Source organism: Anticarsia gemmatalis, chromosome 7, assembly GCF_050436995.1.
Source record: "Anticarsia gemmatalis isolate Benzon Research Colony breed Stoneville strain chromosome 7, ilAntGemm2 primary, whole genome shotgun sequence".
In the NCBI taxonomy this organism is placed as follows: Eukaryota; Metazoa; Arthropoda; class Insecta; order Lepidoptera; family Erebidae; genus Anticarsia; species Anticarsia gemmatalis.
In genome coordinates this window covers 4909146-4929856 of record NC_134751.1, presented here as the reverse complement: position 1 = coordinate 4929856, position 20711 = coordinate 4909146, and the positions used below count along the sequence as shown (strand labels likewise).

At 33.8% G+C, this 20711-nt stretch overlaps 1 protein-coding gene across 1 annotated transcript in view; it reads right to left on the bottom strand.

The window, feature by feature from the left end:
• CrebA (Cyclic-AMP response element binding protein A) overlaps nt 1-20711 on the bottom strand; it is a 137354-nt gene that overhangs the window by 6023 nt on the left and 110620 nt on the right. Inside the window, exons 2-3 of the mRNA XM_076116592.1 lie at nt 14671-14875; nt 2164-2354 (exon numbers count right to left, since the gene is read on the bottom strand). Of these exons, the coding sequence (XP_075972707.1) occupies nt 2164-2354; nt 14671-14875 (396 nt within the window). The remainder of the gene's footprint in view (nt 1-2163; nt 2355-14670; nt 14876-20711) is intronic.

Genomic DNA, 20711 nt, shown 5'->3' with positions numbered 1-20711 from the left:
GGTAAGTGCGTGGTTAATTCGTACACGAATTCCGTAGAACATCGACATAATGTCTCGCGGTATTTGACCCTAATATTAAACGAGTGTTTTTAATTTCTTTGCTTTCACAATTTGCTTTCAATTCGGTATTTCATTGACGAACGTAACGGTACTTTTCGATAGGGGTTTATTGTGTGTCGTAAAATAAACTGGTCCGAAAAGTACAATAGATAAGGAAAATATAACTAGAGTACTTGCTAATAGTTGTTAACCGAATTGATGAATAGGAATTTCTGTAAATGAAATGGGACAAACTAGTATGTAGTGTTTTTATTACAGTAAGCAATTAAGACGCGTACTGAAATTACGCATAGGTAGGAAGGTATTATAGATATTTTCCCGTATAAAGTCTATCGGAGGCATTTAACTACATTTTTGTCTAACAATAGTAAAAATGTTACTTTCAAAATTTGATTTCAAATTGTAAACTAATACTAAAAGTTAAACTTAACGGAGCGTTATAGATTGCAGGTACACTAAAACTTGATTGTTTTGTGGTATAAAAGGATCAACAATGTATACAATAAAATCAATATATAGCCACGGAATCCTAAAACGTTAACGATTTTAAGAGGTCCACACAGGTGAAAGCTGCAAGGCGAGATACACGAAATGTTTGAACTCGAACGACCTTTGCTTTTTGTCGAGTTATCGCACTATGAACGAATAGACAAGACGGTGCCTCGGTGAGCACATGATTGTCTCAACACGAATACGCTGTGGCTAGGGTTGACAGACTCACAAAAATAAACGAATCTAATTGTGTTTTCTAGGGCTCCAGATGGGTACCTATGTATATTTTGGCTATCTAGCTCTTCGCCAACAATTATGGGTACACTACAAAATATTATGCTGTAGGTTTAGAAATATTTTATTGCACATTCTGTAGCGCGTTACTGTTGGTGTTGTCGAATAGATCGATACTTTGAAATTTAAAATGTACTGCCAAAATAGTTCCTACGACACCAGTTAAATGCGCTGATCAGATTTTCATACAAATTTCTCGATAGCAAGCCAGTTGTCGATACTCCATAGTTGTACAAAATCGCGCTACGGGTCTTTTATATGACACTGGACTTAAAACTAACTTATTTTTCGGTTTTTGAAAGCTTGTCGTTCTTGAAAACATGTGCGACTTAAAGTAGGCTATCTGCGTTTCGACAACCCTAGTTTGATTCGAGTACTCATCGATTAACATGTATAAGTTTAATCGTGATTGAGGTATAAGAGAACAAGTTTTTTAACACTTCAAGCAATAACTTATCATTTTGATTGGATGATAATTCGACAGAATTCTAGTGCATAAAAGATCTGTTGAAATTAATTAGAAAGCGTTTGTAAAGACTAAATTTTACAGGCTGTTGAGATTTAAGAAATTTCTTTGGTTGCTCGGTTTTAAATATAAGAAATTGTATCCGAAAAGTTTCGTTTTAAATAAATATAATTAAAAATACTCCTCATTTGACGTCAGACAGTAGCCTCGTTAAATCTACCTTTGATACCGTTGCCCAGTATTTCAATTAAAAGGCTTACAATCTTACTATGCATATAGTTTTATCTGTAAATGGTCAGAAAACCACTTTCTTCGTATGAATATGTATGTTCACATCGATTTAACCTAATTTTCTCAAATTGTACTATGATTGACGGTATGTTGATTGAGAGATTATTCTCAATTGAAACTTCAATTTCCCAGCGAGTCACTTCACACATTGATTTCAATGACTTAATCTTTCTTGTTTTACTCTCTCCAGATAAATGCAATTTAACTTATAAGATACATGTAGAATTTCAGATTTTCGTGTCTTAATCTTGCGACTAGTAGTGTCCAGTAGCACGATTTTCTGCAATTGAAACCATCGGGAGTTTGACATTTAAAATGTACTGCCAAAATAGTTTCTACGACGCCCGCTAGAGGCGCTGAACTGATTGTCGTACAAAATTTTTCGATTGTTGTCGATAGTAGTACAGAATCGCGGTACTGTTTCATGCTCCCGTCATAAATTAGGCTTATAAATGGAAATTATCTAATTTAAATTTCTTTCAATCTAACCCATAGGCAACTTGAAAATTGCACTACAGCCTCTTATAAGTACTTAGGCCTAATAAAAAGAACTTGCTTACTGTGTGGTCAATAACATAATCGAGGTGTGCTACAGGCGTGCCGGGCGTGGGGGAGGGTGGGCAGGACGAGGCGGGTGACTCCGGCTCCGACTTGGGCTCGGCCTTCACCTCCCGTGGGGGAGAGTCGCTGGACCTTCGCCGACTGCTCCATGCGCTCGCCGGCATTGCTGGGTAACACTCGTCTTCCATGTCTGAAATGTAAAAATTAATGGGTTAGGAACATTCTGGAATGAGATAATTATTGCTTTCAGGCGAAGCCAATGATTTCAAAGCTAACTACTTGACAAGAGTTTCATAAGTATCCATCTTTAAGTAAACACGAAAGAAAGAGTTAGACGTTAGCGTCTTGTTGTAAAAATATGGTCACCAGTCATCCCGCTGGTGTCCCACAAGTCTGTCTTGTAGGTAAATAAGAAGACGGACTTCGATTAAGTTTAGTTAGAAGTGAGTGCGTCTTCATATATCTTGTATGGCAACTGTTTGACTATTGTCTTCGCTCAGCATGTGACGTAGTACATTTCAACGAAGAAGTTATAGAAGCTGATGGAGTTAAGAAGACATTATGTCGTGTTTCTGAGAACTGGTGACGGCTGAAGTGTATTATACCCACATAAGTTTCTGAGAATTTACTTCTCTCTCTCGTCTATTCAGCTTGAAAAGCAACAGAGAAAACGTTTTGAAGTAACTTTCGATCAAAGATGTTTCGAGAAGCATAAGTAAGGACAAATAGCGAACACATATAGCAATCACATTCGAAATAATAATTGTTTGTCCGGCATTACATGTGTAAGGTTCCGGAACGCAAGAAAATTGATTTAATACTAAAAAAAGCCTTCGGATATACGCTTTTTAACTGTCAAATTGTTAATTGTTTCCCAGTGATGCTTCATTACAGGTATTGATTGGCAGCAATATTACACTTATGATATGCATCTAGGTAACGGCGTGGAACATTGGGAAGTGCATTTGCGTGATTTTAACACCTTTTAACATACGCGTATGTGATTATAACGTTTCTACATCGATTAGATATGGCGTGCGGTGTTTCGACAGCAAATAGAACACTTAATATAATTGATTGTTCGGAGGATGAACACTGAACAGCATCCAGGTTTGTGTAATTATGTAGAACTAGTTTTTTTTCTGGATTAATATTTGACGTGTTTTTTTTTTTATACTGAATGTATTTGTTACTATTACAGCTTCTATATAGAAAATATTACTACTACTACAACTACGAGTTACTATTTAGATTTCGGTGGCAATGCTTAAAACCAAAATATAAACAGCGAATAGGATATATTTCTGCTTGACTAAGGATATAAAAATGTCAGTTTTTTAAGTATTATTTCGGATATATTTAAAAAATTCGTTACATCTAAGTTTAAGGAAAGAAACAGGTGCTAGATCAACTCAAGCAGTTGTAGTAATATAAAGTGTATGTACATACTAAAGCCTAATTAAAACAAGGTTCGTACTATTCCTTTGTCAATAGTGTTTTAGTTTTAGTGAATCGGTTTGTCCTTTGTGCGGCGGAAAGGGCTATCAAAACATGAAGTAGTTTAAACAATGCTGTGAGCCAAAGGACTAGTGTGACTATTGTGGAACATGTCATTTGACAAACTTTGAATGATGTAGCTTTAGAAAACAATTTAAAAGATAGATTTATATGTTGATCCCTCGGTAGATAACAGACTAGTTTTATGTTGCTCAGTATTGGCTGACCCCACTACCATATGGGATTCATAGCATGGAAGAGAGAGAGAGAGAGAGCGTTACTTGTCATACTTAAGAACGTGACTATAGATCACAATAGGATATTGGGTTCGATATCTCAGTTAAAAGTTTGAAAAATTTTACTCGGACTTCAGTAAAACATTTGTTATAACAAATGTGCCACGTAGGTTTTACAAGCAGGAAGTGTTCTTTATTTGTGCAAATATTAATTAGTATTTAGTCGCAGTATTATACTTTTATCCGTTCTTATTGATTCAGCAGTTTCGGAGATGATCACCTTAATTGATACGCTCTTTACAATATTACATATTAAAAGCGAGTTTTACCTCTTAAAAAGAATAACTTACGGTCAGTTTCTTCATCAAAAGTAACAGCCAAAGTACAGAGGTGAAGTAAATATCAAATTTGTTCGACCAATTTGACTGTCATTTTTACTTTGGCTGTTAATGTTGATAAAGAAAATGGCCGTTAGTGGAATAAAGCCAGTCAATTTCTGGAAAAAGTTACAAAATTTCAACTTTTTGGCAGATCAGAAACATCTGTAGGAGTAGTAATAAACGTATAAATCAAAACTTTAAACTACTTACAAAAACCTGTATTTGATGTTCGATTTTGGTTTGTATAGTATAGAATTACGAGGTTATACCGTAAACATAGAAATATGTTCAATAAAAACAGCTATCAACAAGCAATGAGTTGATTTCATCATCTTTTGATTGTCAATCATAGCATGACGTGGCTATTGATGGCCGCATCTCATAATATTTACTTTTTTCTTCAAACATGAAAGTAATGGCGTCTTTCAAAAGCATTATAGACTTTCTTCGTCTACCCATCACGAGATATATTATTGTTGTATTATAAAACAAAATGTACCGCCGGGTATTTGTGAAAATGTTACGTTATACTCTTACAAAACTACTGAACTGATTTTCATACAGATCTAACCAAAAGACAGAGGTACTTAAGATACTTTTAAGTTTTGTTTGAATTAGCTAAAATATGATATAGCGATGATTGAGTTCCAAATTCGATAAGAAAAATTTCCTGTCAAATTTCTAGTTACTCTAGTAATACCAATATACACATAAAGCATAATAAACCGCTGGACTTAGGAGGTAAAATATCTTATTTGCAAAAAATAGCCACGTTTATTAGGAAGGTCCAAGGTTACTCTACAATATACAACATACTAGAACTTTCTAATAACTATAAATGCAAGACAAGCTGAAAGGTTTAACTAGTATTAAGTTAAGTAACAACGTGGGATGACTTGCATCTGACAAGATATTTCTCTATTCCCGCTGCAACTAAGTTTTACAAGTTATTTTTATCCCTATAAAGGTCGTTTATTTTTATACTGCGTAGGATAGATATATTTTTCTGATTTACAGGTGTGTTAGCGTTTCCTTTCATAGAATTTGATCTTAATATCCTTATTTTGTCATATAATGTCAGGTGAAAGGTCAGAACAATTTGTAACGTGATAATTTACCAGTGTGTCACTTTTATTTCTAGACGATTTCTTATGATATTGATGTAGTCCTTAAATACTTTTCCCATATCGTAATTTTCCCTTCACTTCTCCCATTCTGAACTAAAAGATATTCTTGAAAACGTTAAGATGATCAATCATACAGACTATTCTATTACAGTGTCTCACGTTCAGACATGGGTCTCTCGTTAAAAATAAACAGTAATCCTTTTCGCCTCTTCACTCACCGACTACCTATCGTACATTTTCTTACAGTTTGCATTAAAAAACCATGTCTATATTATTATAGTACTTTATAACACTAATGGTGTGAATGTGAACTACAGAACAACATAGAGGATCCACAAGTAATCAATAATTACTTAATCAATGCGTACGCGCATCGTCGAACGTTTTTTTTTGTTGTTTTTTTACAGTTACATCATTGAATATTGAACGAGCACGCGTGATTGACTCGCTAAGTAGTTCCACTTAATTTATAGAACGGAATATGCGAGTACTTTGTAACGGTACGTTTTATAATAGGGAATAATATTTTCACATCACTAATTGCCTATTATGGAGTTCTTCCTGAGAAGGGATTGGTAATTCTCCGTTATATGCAGTAAAGTTACTAAGGGTCTTTCTGTATTTTATAAAGTTTTTCTCTTTCTGAGTTTCGATTTGACATCCTACCGCGTATTAAAATAAAGCGAATCCCTCTGACATCCTAAACCCAAATGCTACATGCAAATTAAAATCTTATTATTTTTTAAAAACTATTACAGAATAGACAAAGCGTTTCTTTATTGGCGTGGCTTCGAAATCTAGACCAGTTTTTAACTTAGATCAATAAATCTAGATCAATATTTCGCCAGAGTTTCAAACATAACAGTTGCGTAAGAGCATTTCTTCAATAAATCAGTCGATTGTCCTGTCTCTATGCATCATAGTGACATCATTTATTATGGACGACATCATCTGCCATCTGTCTCACTTGCCTTTATTTTGATACCACATTAAGGCCTATTACGTATGCGTTTTCAACTGGTTATAACGATGTTCTGAAACAATGTTAGTAACAGGCGTAAATGTGTATTTACAGTTTAGGCGTTAGATATCTAGCGCCTAAACTATTATTCATTAATATTGTTAGATTACAAGTTAAGAGTAACTAGGGTTGATTGAACTTGATTTATGATTAGTATAGTGTTACTAGATATATGGGGACTACGAATGAAATGTTCTTCGTCTTGTCGTATGGTTAGTGGTCAACCTAGTGCCAAAATTATTCAAGCCGCCCGGAGGCTTAGGCTTAGGACGTGGTTTGAAATGTTGATGTGTTTATTCATAAATAAAAATTTAAAAAACTGTCAGCATTTTTTCAGTCCGTACAAGAACCTTAAGTGCTTTAAGGATAACTGTATACATAGATAGAATAATATAATAATAGAAGTAGATAACTAGAATATCATATTTTCGCTAGTGTATGAAGCTGGTATCATACAATGCGTGGGTGTAATCGTGTTACGCCCCTGTTTCGAAGTCCTTTCTAGGAATACGAAGTTTAACCAACTTAAAACTGTGTCGAGTGTATTTTGATTATACTAGGTTAGGAGGATTTATTTCCTCACGACTTATATTGTCCTAAAGGTAGCCAAGTGGTACCTAATGCTCTATTGGCTTGAACCAAATAGTTTGCCGGCGTTTCTGTATTAATTTAGATTTGAGAATTTAACAGGAAATCGACAACCCGGAATGCCGTGATTAACACTATTGCTTGGTCCACCAGTGTCAGATTGATCCGGTATTTATATTTTAAAGCCTTCGTTTAACTATAATTTTGTACAAATTCAAGTAAATTCCTGAGTGTTTTCACTAGTTCAATCAATGTTTCCGATACAATTATAATTACAGCAGATCAATCAAAACACCGATCGTTCGATATTTTATGTAGTCAGTTTATAGAGTCCCGTATTTATACATTTTTATAGCTCCGTTTATATTTTAACTGGGTCTTGATAGTACGTAAACGATTCCAATTTGAAATATGATAGCAATATATCTTTCTTCCAATAACACTCAAACAAGGCGAGGCTTTATTGCACTTTACAAATTCTCAATTTATTTTATTGTATTCCATGCTATCGACAAGATATTTTTATTGCCAAAAAACCGGTAGCGAAGAATGGTCAGGCCAGTAGCTTTGTTTTTTAATCAAAATTCATACGCTACACTCTATGAATACATTTTAAAAATATACATAATACAGCTGTATCCATGCGTAATAGTATAACAGTAAGATTTTGATGCATTTTGATAACAGTTTTTGAATGAAGTTGAAACCTTATTACATGGTTAATATATTTTTACGAGTGGAGGAAATTTACATAAAATTAAGCGGTGTTCATCACGTTGACCATGACTTCATAGCTTTAAAGAGACACTTGACATTTCAAGATAAATCATCGTTGCCCATCGCGGTACGTTAACCCGTAGTTCCTTTCACCAAAATCAGTTGCAAATTACTAAAGAGTGAAGAGTCGGACTGGTCATGATTAAATTTAATGATTGGCTCGCATAACGGGTAACGGTTGGCTGATAGTTATAAAAACTTGTAAAAATAAATAAACAGCACACTGTGTTCTGTGTTGCTTTGTAAACGTTTCGTTAAAGGTTTCATTGAGTTGGAATTATTTTGCGGTTCTAAGCCTTAAGATCAATGAACAGATAAATTATTTGATCTTTGATTTTTTTCGACTAGTCATTGTGGTTTAGCACGAAGGCGTTTGCTGTGTAGGAAATCTCTAAAACATTTTTGAGATCGGAATTTCATATTCCAGATAACGCTGTATATTTATGTTTTAAAAACTCCTAACATTATTTTTACAACTCAATATTGCACTTATTTCAACACGGCAATTTTACCCGATATTATTTAAAGCGGCTAATTAATCCATTAATTACATTATTGATTAGCATTGCCTTCCATCCCGTCTTTGATAACAGGGTATTATCATAATATTACAGAATTTGGTAATTTTACGATATGAAATATAGGTAATGTCATATTTATCTCAATGATATGAATATGATATATTTCTTGAATGTTCTAGTGTATCTCGATGGTGATCATTAAGTATATGATAGCGGTTTTATCTCAAAAGACATTCGGAAGAAAATTTAGTTGCGTTCTTTTGACACTAGATGGCGTAAGTTGTACCTTCATTTAGTTTTAAATTATTTTCTTTTTATATATTTTTTCTTCTATAGCGGAATTAATAATTGTTTTAATTCTCAATGTAAAATTTTAATAGTTTCTGCATTTAATTACATATTGTCTTTAGAGACTTGTATAAGTAACATTTTAGGTATATGGGTACCTAATCTTTAAAAGTTGTCACGACGGCCTTGGGCCATAATTGATACATTTTTAAAGTTCAAAAGTTATAAAGTGACGAGACGATTGGCAACTTGTGGTCCTTTACGGGACCATATTAATAATAATGTCTTAGTAACAGTACATTTTCAAGGTCTTCACATTTTCGAGATTTTTTCTCGGAAATGAATTTTATTTTTGTATTAATTGCATATTTCCAAATGTCAAATGTTTTATAGCTATCAATGGTTTGAAAGGTTACCAGCTTTTGGATAGTCTATTATTTATGTCATTGTGATTTTTTCGAAATCTAGTTATCTTAATTAAACTTTAAACCGCAGCGATGGCCGCAGGGTTTATTTCCATTCAGAAACAATATAAGATAATCTTAGTTAACTTGTTTATGTGTGCTAATCTCGGAAACTACTAAACCGAATTCTAAAATTCTTAAACCAAAAGAAACCTATAGAAGCATATCTTCTGAAACACATCGTATCCTTCTATATCACCTTTCTACATTTCCACGTATCCTGAAATAGAGAAACACATACAAAAAAATGCTTAGAAACGGGAACAAGTACTAAGATTGTGTTCGCAGTGCATCGTAAACCTCAGCCGAGAGGTAATGGACCATGTTTTATCTCTCGAACAATACACTACTGCCGTCTTGAAACTTTCAAACTAATAGACTTGCAACATGCACCTTTGAAACGAACACTATTTATAGCAACATAGTAAAGAGTTTGTTTTATGTAGCACTTCTAGGTAGCTGCTAGAAAATACTAGACCCTAGTGTTTATATTGTGACTGTACTTAGTACCAAACCTGAAACGCCTTAAGATCTGTGTTGCAATAAATAAATGAATAGTCTTTCTCGTGTTCTCTAATAGCCAACCTTATGTTTCAGTTAAACACAGGGCGGAATAAAGAATAAAAATATTGCAACGATCATCAGCATAATTGCAAATGAAGTGTTAACTTACTTTTTTAATTGTTATACGTGAACCCTTTAACATTCCTAAGGATAACTGCGTTACATACAATGTAGCATAGCAAACAAAAACTATAAATATTCAAGTTCCATACAAGCATGAAAACAATTCATTAAGAAACCATACAACTACATACATGCCTGTACTTCTATCTCTAACCCCCGGTTACTGAGTACATTTAGCGGTAGTTTATCTATTGAATAGCGTTTTTTATATGAGTTTAAACGTTATTGAATAGATAAACTACCGCTAAATGTACCGCAGAAACCGGAAGTTTATCAACTGCACAACAAAGTACCATGTTTACAATAGAATCTAAAACAACTCGTGCATTTTGACCATATGACCTCAAATAATTATCAAAATAGTATTGATAAGATAAGGCACCTGCGTCCACGCACATTGTAACTGCAAGTGTCAAGTGTTATCAGTAAACATGTGTACATTCACGAAACTGATTCATGTGATAAAGAACATTATCTGTTTATAATGTGTTAGAGAAATTCTGATAAGACATGACTAATACGATAATGTTAGTATTGCTTTTGATCTAATTATGTAATTAGTAAAGTGGTATAGTTTTGAAGTCCAATTCGTGCTTTGAATAAAGTTTTTTAGGCCTTGGGGTCAACCAATCGCAGCTTCAAATTTTAAGTTCCTATGTGGTATATGGACGGGGGGTTTTAAGTCTTGAAAGTACCCGTGTGACTAGCAATTGAGTATGTTGGCGTTGGTTACTCATTCAGTCATTTAATTTTGTGAACATAACCAGAGCTATTTGGTTTAGTCATGTAAATCATCTAAATACTCGAACTACAGGATAATTATTTAACAATATATAAATTTAAGTAAATCTGGTCTAGGTTCTTAAAGGTACCACTAACTTTTCGTTCCTATTATTTGAAAATTATAAAATATTTTTTAAGAAAAAGAAAATTATTTTGTCCAACTAGAATGTTCTAGAAGAAGTTACGTGATAATTCAATACGTCTGGTCTGTATATTGCAATGATATCATCATTATTTGCTGTTCATTAAAACTACAGGACCAGCTGTTAAAACTATCGACGCAGTGTGTTCGCGAGTCACTAGGTTTTAGTGTTAAAATACTTACATTACACTATCTTTATAGCTATTGCGAAGGCGATTTTTATAGGACAGAGACAGGTTTTTCATGTAGGTACCAACTATATATCAGCGCTTTTAAGTCACTATGTCACGCATTAAGTAAGACTGGAAAGCCTTGTTGAAAGACGATAGGCGAAAGAATCTAATAGAATTTGAATAGAGCCTAAGAACAAGCCAACGAGTGAAATGTCTTAAGCCCGGTTTCTGAGGCACATTTAGCGGTAGTTTATCTATTCAAACTGTTTTTCTTATATTAACTTAAACGCTATTGAATAGTTAAACTACCGCTAAATGTACCTCAGAAACGGGAGCAAGCTAAATAAATAAAACACACACTAAACACTTACAGTTATTGTAGTGTGATTATCGCGGAACGTGCTTTTTATTTTGCATATTCAGTTACTTTAATAATCAATTGCAATTGTAATTGTTTTTTTTTTGTTCAGATCAGCGTTTTACTTCGAGAGCGCTTTTTCTACTAATTTCTATTACACATATGAAAGTTTCTAAAGATGGTGGACGTGAAAGATGTTAAGTATGTATGCTTTGTTACCCTGAACGTGATTAAGTGGACGAAGTCACCAGTAGAAGCTAGCATGGGTCAATAATGGGTTAAAAAAATTGAAATATTTTTTTTTAACCCATTATTGACCCAGTTCAGGGCAAGGGTCTCCTCCCAAAATAGGGAAGGGTAAAGCCTTGAGTCAGTCCTAAAGTTTTGATTATTTCATATATTTCTACTTTTTAAACAAGAGCTTAGAAGTTGCTATCACATAACTCTGCAAATAAAGCAGCAAAAAGTGACATCTTTAATCATCACTTAAATTGAAATTGAAAATGTGAAACAGCCAAGTTCTCACGCCCCACACAAAAGATGAACAAACGATTGAATATACATTATACATAAAACATTTGTGACGTAACAATGGTAGGCTTTCATTGACACAAGGTCGCAGGTTGTTGACAATGGACGAGGTCATCGCTGTCGCATTGTTTTAAACTACCATTTTATGTATTGCGATATTTCGAGTCATTTCTACATAGTATTTTTGAATAGTTGTTAGTAAAGGATTTTTGAAGATCTACTATCGTTTTTCGTACTTGAAATTGTGTTTTACATTTTATTTTCTTACAGCTTCTTTACGATATGAGACTTATATTATTTTCGTACAATGATTCGAAAGCATAAAAGGGCAATTAAAAATAGTTATAAATGTGTAAAATTTGCTACGATAGTGCAATTCCTTGACATGAAAATATTATTTTTTGACGTCATTACGATGGATAGGTATTTTATGAGGGATATTACTAATAGAACCCATTTTCTAATAATCGACTTAAGTCATTACGTAAGTATTTTCTTTACAAAAGCTACGAAATCTTTAATCATGCAATTGTAGCCAATTTATAAAATAAAATACAAAAGACCGGTCAAGAAATTGCACTCAATTTATAAACTCATTCTTAAATCAGTTATTTGCACTTGTTAAAGTAACAATATAATATTATCTGTAATGCACTTATAAAAATAGGTTAATTGGTGCATACGGGATCCAGATTATAATACGTGTACAATAAGGTTATCAGTTCACACAACATTAACGGTAAATATTGCATACGCGAATGCATTTTATTTTGTTTGCTCTTTATATGTTTTTAAAGGCAAATCCCGTCCTTAGAAATGGTCTTGTGTCGCGCTTTTATAAACATACAAGAAATGGATACAAAGACAACCAGTAGAACGATTTTCTGGAAACGGTACTATCGCCGCGGGTATCGGGAGTTTGACATTTAAAATATACCTAAAATTGAGTAACTACGGCACCAACTCTGTTTAGGTTTTCATACAAAACTTGTCATTAGTTAGCTAGTTGTCTGAAATCGATACTGGAAAAACATTGCATTACTAACTCGAAACGACAATTTGAGGGTTACACAAGTATTTGTCCGTGTGGGAATCGAACCCGACGTACTAGTTGAAGTGTAGACAACCTTAAAACCACAGTACCAAAGAGGCAGATATTAAATTTGCTTATCATTAAAATTTTAACAGAAGTGGTTTGTAATTTTAACCATTATTTTCTGTATCTATTTTCAGTCTACTATTTACATATTTAAGAGTAGCTAAAATAAACTGGTGCAACAATTGTCCTCCCACGCTTGTTTGAGTTCAAACCCACGGTATGCTCCTCTGACATTTAAAAGTTACGTGTGTAACCGAAATTTATCGTCACGTGCAATATTGAAAAAAGAGAGAAAAATAATTCTAGAAAAATAAAACACTACTAGGTATGTGCTCTGTGGTTGCACTCGTAGAGGATTCTGGAAGGGACTGGAACAATTGATGGGCGATTTCCAACTACTATCGACTATCGACACCGAGCAGCTATTGACAGGGTTTTTTATGAAATACTAATCAGCGCTCCCAGCGGATTTTGCAATAACTATTTTCTACATGTCATTTTAAAAAGGCAAACATTAGCTTATGTACCGACCGTTGAAAATCGCGTTACTGTGCAGTAAAATACACACATAATAAACATCCACGACTGTCACGCCGCTAGGCAAGGATCTCCTCCCGTAATGAGGGAGGAGTTAAGCGTTTAGTTCAATACGCTAGCCAAGAGTAAGGGACATTGAATTACTTCCAAAATTGTGTTGTAGAACTTATAAGCATTACAAAGCAACAAGCCTAATTTATTTTACTTCAATATCTTTTAAAACATTGTACCTAAATCCCTGAGCCCATATCACCGTATTACACATATTACGCCATCCCGCATTGTGATGTAAATCGTTCAATCGTTCACGTGAACCGCCGTCAAACGAGTTCTTTAAACTGGTTATTATCGAGTTTTCTTTCCAACTTTTAGTGTATTTGTACTCCATTAATCCTCAAACTTATGACTCTTGTCGAATAATGTTTGTGTATTTTATTTAAATGTTTATTAGATATTAGCTCTTGTCTACTACTCTGTTCACGGATATAGTTCCCTAGTTTAGTACCAACATGGTTCCTTTCCATTGGGATTTCCGGGATAGAAACTATCCTAGCCATATTTCGGGTCTCAAATTATGTTTGCACAAAATGTCATTAAAATTGGGTCATTTATTTAGGAAGAAGGAAGTGAGAGAGAAAGAAATAGATAGATCGAACCACTTTCTCATTTAAGTATAGTTTTAGTAGGGTTAGTGATAATTTGTTTAAGACTCAACTCTTGTAACAGGTAGTTTCTATTATTAAAATTAATATTCTTTGAAAATTGTAGTGTATTCAATTATATTATTAGCTTTGATAAATGACTGTTGAACTCTGTCGACTCTTCGAATAATTTATTCAGTAGAAATTGGTGTTTGTGTTTTTTAATTTTAATCATACACTAAATAATTAATTAACTAGTAGGTAAATTCAGTTATAATATTCATTTACTACTCTTCAAAAACTATTCGATAAAACGATGTTTTTGTTAAAACTACTTATTTCAAATGACTACCACGCAATGCATAGGTATCTGAAATAATCATACTAAAGCAAAACTAGCATGATCTATCAATAAGGTAGCAAGCACGCTTTGAATAATATGGGGAAAAGCAGTAATACAAGCAACGTGTCTTCCGAAACATGGAGGAACTCGGCCACCCATCCAAAGACCAACCTCGGCAAGCGTAACTTGACTTAGGAATTCAATCCGTGCGCTGTTGTTCCTTAGCCACGAGCTTCTCTTAATCCACTTGAAGTCATGATAATAGATAAAGACTCGTCTAAGAGAACAATATCTATGTATTTTTTGTACTCACCATCGACTTTGGTATGGTGTGGCGAGGGGGGAGCGGACTCGACGTCCGAGTGGAGGCTGTAGGAATGTTCTGTCTTGATGGGAGCGGCGCCTAGCGCGGCGTCGGTCATCAGCCGGTCGTGTAGCACCACGCCCGACTTGGAGTCGCGCTCGATCAGCCAGTCGGTCATCTCTGAGTCCTCGTCCAGAACATCTCCGTGCATCTCCTGGAAATAAACGTGACAAATTATTAGGATTTTGATCTAGATTTTGCTAGCTATTGTCGTAGCCTTTTAAATGGTTATTAACTGTGCCTCGATTCTCTACTACTATCGACTACCGACAACCGAACTGTCATCGAGAAATTTTGTATGAAAATCTGATCAGCGCCTCTGACGGGTGTCGTAGGAAACTTCTTGGCACTACACTCCAAATGTCAAAATTCGATAGCTAACCGGTTGTCGGTACTCGATAGTGGTAGAGAATCGAGGCACTGATACGTTGACAGTTTCCCTCTTTCGGGAGGAGATCGTTGCTTAGCACTGGCACAATCATAGGCTAAAAAATCAAAAATTTGACAGTCAAGTGTCTCCGAAGTAAATGGATAGGTGATGTGTTTCGATTTTATTATCATCAAAAGCCCTTTCAAGAAATAAGTTATGTAGAATAGAGAATCAATAACAATTAAAAACAGCTTTCACCAACGTGTATACATTATTGCTTTTTGCTATTTTACGGAAAAAAATAATCACTTTTATTAAGAACATAGACTAAAAGTAAGTTTAATCAAGACTATACAGTATTTACCCCTAGTTACCTACAATTAAATAGAATTAACCCTCGTAAACACATCAGAAAATGAAGATACACTATCATTATAGTCGATTAAACCCATGTAAAACTCTATGCTAAAATGCGTTGTTTTTTACGCAGCTTTTGAATACGCTATAAATTATCTCGCCCGGCGGATTTTTCCGAACTTGATACGTAAAAAATCTCTTTCGATTTGGACATTGTGAAATATGGTTTATATGAACCCGACTAGTTTTATGTGGCACTAAAAAATAGATAATTATAATGTTGGATCGGTGTTTTATTTCTTTGAGCTATTGTTTACTGTTTTTGAAATATGTGGATGGTAAAATAATTCGAATATAAAGTGCCCAGTTTACTAAGCCATTAGGTATGTCATTTTTAAGCTATACAAGAAATAGAATGCCCATGTTGAGCTATTAAGTTATCTCTTACTCCTGTATACAATATCATTATCAAAAACAGTGCAAAACATTTGCACCGTTTTCATCAAAAATGCATTTTTGGACATCACTTCAATCATAAAAATAATGACTATTAACCTTTTTTATTCAGTACCTCAAAAAACCAGTGACAAAACGTATTATATGGTCAAACAGAATCATCAATCAGACTCTGGACTCCGTGCCCTAACCAAAAGTTTTGGTAAAATATATGAAGCCGACGCCAACACACGGTAAAGCCGTAAAGCGAAATTTTCCGACAAACACGATGTTTGTGAGTGACATCATGGCTTTTCTCGTAATTTAAAAAATAAATAAGGCATTGACCTCTACCATGAGTCCATGACAAACATACAAGCCACGCAACTTGTTGTAAGTTGCCACTTATTTTTTCACTAGTCCTATTTTAAGTAAAGTTGTTGGTGGAGTATTTTTATTATTGTATATTTATGTATTCAAAACGCCTAATATAACTACGATTCTGATACATCTAGTATAGTAGTTATACGCTATTGTCATTTAAAGTGATTAACAACCATTAAATTAAGAATCTGCAAGTTTGACCCACACTGCAAAAAAGGATAAAAAATATTACAGGACCCACTTAGGCTTTAATAAAAAATATCGTATATTCTTATTGCATCATGCATAAAAGCTACCGTAGTGGCTATTAATAAAAAAAAAAAAATTCCCCCGCAGGAAAACTATTTTACGATCCTATAAACAGAATAAATCTATTTATCAAAAATTTTAATCAAAACACTGATAATCCAATTTATTGTCGCCGCTCTATACTTTTTTTCGGCAAGTTTCGCGCCAAAAATGGTCCACCATTTTGTTTACCTATATCGTTATTGCAACATAAGTATGTAGGCAGGCCGCGGTCAACGTACTGTCTTGCCGTTACGCCAACTTAGATAAAAAATATAATACATTAGTACTATGTTCGCAACATAGAGACGAATATCGCTTGTTCTTTTTCTTTTTTTCGAACATTTACATAATATATTGGGTGATTCGAGTTGTATCTTATATCTAATTAAAATAAATGGTTGTGTTATTTATTTTCTTTTGGAGATTAAGGAAACGCCCTTTTAAGTTATTTTGAATACATTTTATGGAGTCACATTACATCATAGGTTTATACACCCACGTTTTTAAAGCTTGTTTTGTTTTATTTTGCAAACTTTATACCTGTTGAGGCGTTTGCAAATATTTCAACATGGATTTGTCTTAAAAAAAGTAACTGCTTACGCCTATTCCACTGACAGGAAACGTATATATTCTTAATTGTATAAAATAATTTCCTTACGTTCGTCCAAACGATAAATTTTTTTCGAAATCATCTTGAAATTATCATTGCTATGCGCGCTGCTACGACTATAAAAAACTACATGAGTGATAGAATCAGCAGCACTTAAAGCGCGGCTCGCTCATCAATTTAACGGCTGCTAAATTGCACTTCAAATATTATTCTGTTAAGGCATTTGTACACTACAAATACTACTATAGATATTTATACAGAAAACTTGCAACTGAAATAATAAAAAACACACAATAAATAATGTTTTAAAGTGGTTTACATTATAAACAAATGAATATTTCTTTACAAATTACAATGATTTAAAACGCACTATTTCATTTTCGAATAATAAAAAGTAAAAACTTTCGAAATTTAAAATCACTCATATGAAAAATAAATAAAATTGCTACGTAATGTTGTAAGAATACCTATTTAAATTAAGAATGTTGAAATTTAAAAGTGCTGACTGGCTAAACAATTTTGTTTTTCTGCGTTTTGTTTTTAAATTACTTTGTCATCTATTTTTAAATCACGTTCTCTATGATTATTACTCATAATAAACGCTATTGACATTTAGGCGCAATTTAAATACACGCCTTGAATTTACAAACCATTTTTTTGTCGGCTCATAAATTCAGAACGGGTTTTAATGGTGCTTTCGCTACTGTCACTAGGAAAGACATTCAAATGTGACATGTCACGATTGTGATGCTTATCTAAACGGCTTTAAACAATAAATTAAAGAAGCCGAAAGAAATCCCTTAGACACTTACCTATTTATTTTTAACTTTGTATGTCGTAGAGAAATTAAATGTACCTCTTTTTTGTTAGCTTAGATGTCATCAACCTTTGAGATTGTTAATGTAAATAATAATGTATTTAGTACTGTTCTGCGAATTGGGTATCGAATAATTTTGAATCAGATTCAAAGAAAACGTATCAAAAATAGCTTGAATCAATATTTAGAACAATATTTTCGCAATGTTCTAATCATTCCTCGGTTGCGTCCCTCACCTTGGCACTGAGTGTAAATAGTCTTACGAGGCGAATGAACGGCCATGGAGCCGAACCCGGTCACCGACCTTTGCCGAATGATGGCCGAATGCCTTCCGACTGTTGATGAGTTTCCGACACTGCCTTATTGCCAGTTATGCCGCCAAAAAAGGGCGATTGTTTTTGTAGGCACGTGTTTGTGGGCGCAAACAAAGTTTCTGGAAGTTTGTGACAGGTGTTTTACGGCAAATTGGCGGGAATATAACCTGTCAAATCGAGTTTTGACACTTTGTTGCATGTTTTTTAGCTACATTAGGATGGGATATTGTTTAATTAAAAATCTTTTCGTTTCTTTTATTGATTTACTGTGGAATTTTTAGATCAAAACAACATTTAATAACAATTAAAGATTTCCAACACAATTTGTTTACCAAAACAACTCCAAGTATTTCCCAAGGGAAACTGGCAATTTTTCCCCAAAATCCCGCGATTCTGACGACGGTCCTCGATGTTCTAGATACAATACAATACAATAATTTCTTTGCAGACCAACAAAATGTTGAAATCGTGACGATACTAACAAAATTGTATGTAGGTAGGTATACGATTATCACATAAAAAACACACAATCAAGTTTTTGCCGAACAAAATACCTGTTATTTTCAGTTCATATAATGTTTTAACACCAGAACTGTTTACATAATCTATTTTCATGCGATACCACTAAATAGCAGGGGTATTGAACCTTTTGGTCCTCGTGTGGGAAAACCCGAATAGACATCGTGATAAACATTTTAATTTTGTTAGGAATGTGATGTGTTAACACCTGGAGTGATTGACTCGTAGAAAATGTATGAATTAGAATATTACGCGGTTTATTGACGTGTTCTTGAGCTACTTGTATGTATATTTTGTTATTCGTATGTCTGTACAATGTGCGAGTACGTTACAGAAAGTATATAACGATCGTATAACGTATATAACTGAACATTTAGAAAAAATATATAGGTATATTTTATTACATCACGCTTCATTATTCTAAAGCTACATTTTGGTAACTGTTTTTAAGTCCCATTCTGCATACAATGTCTACAATCATTTGGAAACATTTAAAAAATCCCCGCCATTACAAATTACAACAGGAAAACCCGATACTTAGGTGTCATAATTGGATACCCAAAACCTCGCGATGACCAGTCGTCACACAGTACTGGACCACCCAAGTAGTTTCAAGCATTATTGATGTTATCTCCTAATTCTAAATTATTTGCTTAGTCATACAGCGTAGACTAAAAGCAAATAACATTAAATAAAACACATGTCATCAGGCGTTTTTTTTTGATAAATATTTAAGCACCAGTGTAGGTGTGTCTACAAAACGGTTTGTGAAAAAATGTTTGTGATCTATGTATTTTTAGAATTTTGAATAATAAATTGTTTATTTTAGAGCACTTTAAGATATCTTTTTGAGCTTGTTTTAGATTATTTGTTAAGTATTTTTGATAATGTGGCGTTAACATTTATTGCTTAATTAGGCGATGGCCATACCCCTGGTGGTGGATTTTAGGACATACCCCTGCCTCATCCCGGAAGGAGGCTCTTGTCCAGCTGATTTACATTTCCACAAAAAAATCCATGGAATACATTTTTCTAAATTGCAAACTTTGTATGTATTTGCATACATATTATATATTTTTGATTCAAAATATTTTAATAAGCGGCTTCAATTATATTATTAAACTCGTCGCCATGACATCATTTTAAATAATTAAAACCATGGACGAATTTAATTATAGTTTAAACTTTTACATATTTTGATATCAGCAACTCAAGCTTCCAAAGCCAGCAAAGCCTCTATGACTAGTCATGTATATTACCGACGAGACGTCCAAAGTGTTATTGACATTTCCTTCTAGGTACTACATCACACGTAGGATACAAAATATTTCTAACAGTAAGAAGTACATTAAGTTGATCATCAACTCATCTAGGACTCATAGGTAAGAATGACACTTGGAGTACATAGAGCTACTCTCCTCAACACTAAATATACCTATGACGTCCCTACTATGTTATGACGGTGTCTAATAATAACTTTGCTTACAAAGACTTACAAATCAATCGAGCGTGTGTATTTTTAGATAGATTGGAGCGCCAATCAACTTTGGTTAGGCGACCCGATAGATAGGCGCTAATTAAGTTTCCACTCCGATAGAGCTCAGACACTGTCATAAGTATTTGAGAAAACAAGGAACAAACAACATTATATTATAATCATACCGTCTTATTCATAAACATACTATAAACCTATTTTAGTTAAAAAGCTACTATAATTTATGTTTTCTCTCTTTCATTTCGCTAAGGAGTGAAAGAAACAAAACACTTTATAAGCCTTTCATAACTTCATTTATTTAAATGATTAAGAGGGATAGTATTTTATTACTGTAGTGCAGAAAGATAGTGAGTGTGAGGTTTCCAAAGACGATGTCCAGGATAAAGCGAAGTGGAGGT